Source organism: Diaphorina citri, unplaced genomic scaffold (assembly GCF_000475195.1).
Source record: "Diaphorina citri unplaced genomic scaffold, Diaci psyllid genome assembly version 1.1 scaffold1928, whole genome shotgun sequence".
NCBI lineage: Eukaryota > Metazoa > Arthropoda > Insecta > Hemiptera > Psyllidae > Diaphorina > Diaphorina citri.
Genome location: NW_007379354.1, coordinates 1 through 2,003, shown reverse-complemented (window position 1 = coordinate 2,003; position 2,003 = coordinate 1). Strand labels below are relative to the sequence as shown.

The following is a 2,003-nucleotide window of genomic DNA, read 5'->3' as shown; positions in this document are numbered from 1 at the left end:
GCTAGTAGTTTGAGTTCACGTTGTAGTTTCTTGTCCAACAATGCTGGCCGCTGCACTATCTTGCCTAGGACTGGCTGAAAAACATGAGAAGAAAATCAAGAAATAATTAATTTGTTATTTTGTTCTCAAGGTGTGACCGGCCGTCGACTATGTGTGAACACACCTTATAGATAGGTATTTTTCACTTTTATTTAATCCCTCTTCCAGGCTAGAATGCTAAGTCCGAAAGATTGAGCTTTCTTGTGAGCTTTTTGCCGCCTAAAAAAATGCAATTTCTACATTTATTTTCAGGGGCCTACGGTTGGACTCTTGCCTTTCATTAGGGTACATTATATTACATTGAAATGGGGGTCTTTTTTTGACGAAATTCACGTGTGCGGAGTCCAGTATGTGGGACTATTGCACCCTTCATTAGGGTAAAAATTTAAGTCTTCTTTTTCTTCGCCTTTTCCCGTGTATCGGCGGTCGGTGTTTTTCGTCAGCCTCTCAATCAGCTCCAAACTAGGGTGATTAATTTGGACTGACATTTGGTTTTGGCTACGAATTTTACGAGCGGATGCCCTTCGCACTTACGGGTAAAAAAACTCACCAGTTCCAGTGTCGGTCTGAGCAGGCCGTCGACCGCCTCCTCCGAAATGACCACCGTTCCGCCCTCCAGTCCCACGCCGCCACTGGTTCCTATCCTGAAGAATATAGGGTCCTGCACTTTGGCGTGGTACATTAGCTTGATCACTTCGTGTAGTAGGATACCAACCGACGGGATACCCATACCGTGCTGTGAAAACAAAGAGAAATTTAAAACCAAAGAGAAAAAGACGATACTAAGAGAAATCTAAAACCAAAGAGAAAGAGTAAAGTTTCCTATCCTGAAGAATATAGGGTCCTGCACTTTGGCGTGGTACATTAGCTTGATCACCTCGAGAGAGTGACCACATAATAATGGAGCTCTAAGGGTTAGGTGGTAGAGAACGCCTCCGGCGTTAACCTCACCCAGTGGTTACCTTCAAAAGTCCTGAACGAATGAGAAGGAAAGTCCTGAACGAATGAGAAGAAATTTAGATAAGATGTTGAAAGTTATTTCCCATGTTTATATTATGTACCTTAATAAAGTGATTAAGCAATATAATGTGTAGGAGGATACCAACCGACGGGATACCCATACCGTGCTGTGAAAACAAAGAGAAATTTAAAACCAAAGAGAAAAAAATGATACAAAGAGAAATCTAAAACCAAAGAGAAAGACTAAAGTTTCCTATCCTGAAGAATATAGGGTCCTGCACTTTGGCGTGGTACATTAGCTTGATCTCTTCGTGTAGGAGCATACCAACCGACGGGATACCCATACCATGCTGTGAACACAAATGCAAAAAAAATCTAAACCCATAAAGAAAACATAGACATGTACTGGTACTCTACTCCAATGATTACGGAACGACGGAAAAGAGGAGACGAGGAACACATGGAGAGACAACATCAAGGATTGGTTCACAAGAACTAAGTCCCAGCAAGAAGAAGGAGAAGAATGGATACAGACAACAGAAGATAAACCGAGGTGGAGGAGGCAAGTATGAGATAAGTCATGGATATCTTGATCAGATCATCAGGTGTCTGATGTAGAAGTCTCAGTTTATTTGGAGATCAGTGTATTCAGACGATCTGATATTGCCATTACAGAACTTAACTGAGTCAGAGCGCATGGTATAGGCAATGCTCCAGGCTGTTCCAGTATTTATTATTATGTTCAGGCGGTCTCTTCTTCATCCCTTGTGTCGGTCTACTTCTGTTTAGGACTATTGCACTGCTAAGTTTCAATAAGCACGCCTGTATGTTCTACTTACACTGACAGATAGCACAGGGCCAACTTTGTACATGGAGTAGCGGTAGGAATACTCGCAGATGTCCTGCAGTCTCGTCCCGGTGGGTAGCTTGTGTCCCAGCTCCTTCATGATGTAGTGCGAGAATGTTTCGCACCGTTTCGGTGTGCCGGCCATACACACAAACTG

The 2,003-nt window shown here is 42.9% G+C and overlaps 1 protein-coding gene across 1 annotated transcript in view; it reads right to left on the bottom strand.

The window, feature by feature from the left end:
• Positions 1 to 2,000, bottom strand: part of LOC103517679 (uridine phosphorylase 2) — a gene marked incomplete at its 5' end in the record, with an annotated part of 12,658 nt that extends 10,658 nt beyond the window's left edge. Inside the window, 3 exon segments of the mRNA XM_026829689.1 lie at positions 4 to 74; positions 590 to 775; positions 1,839 to 2,000. Coding sequence (XP_026685490.1) covers positions 4 to 74; positions 590 to 775; positions 1,839 to 2,000 — 419 coding nt within the window.
• Between the last annotated feature and the right edge of the window lie 3 nt (positions 2,001 to 2,003).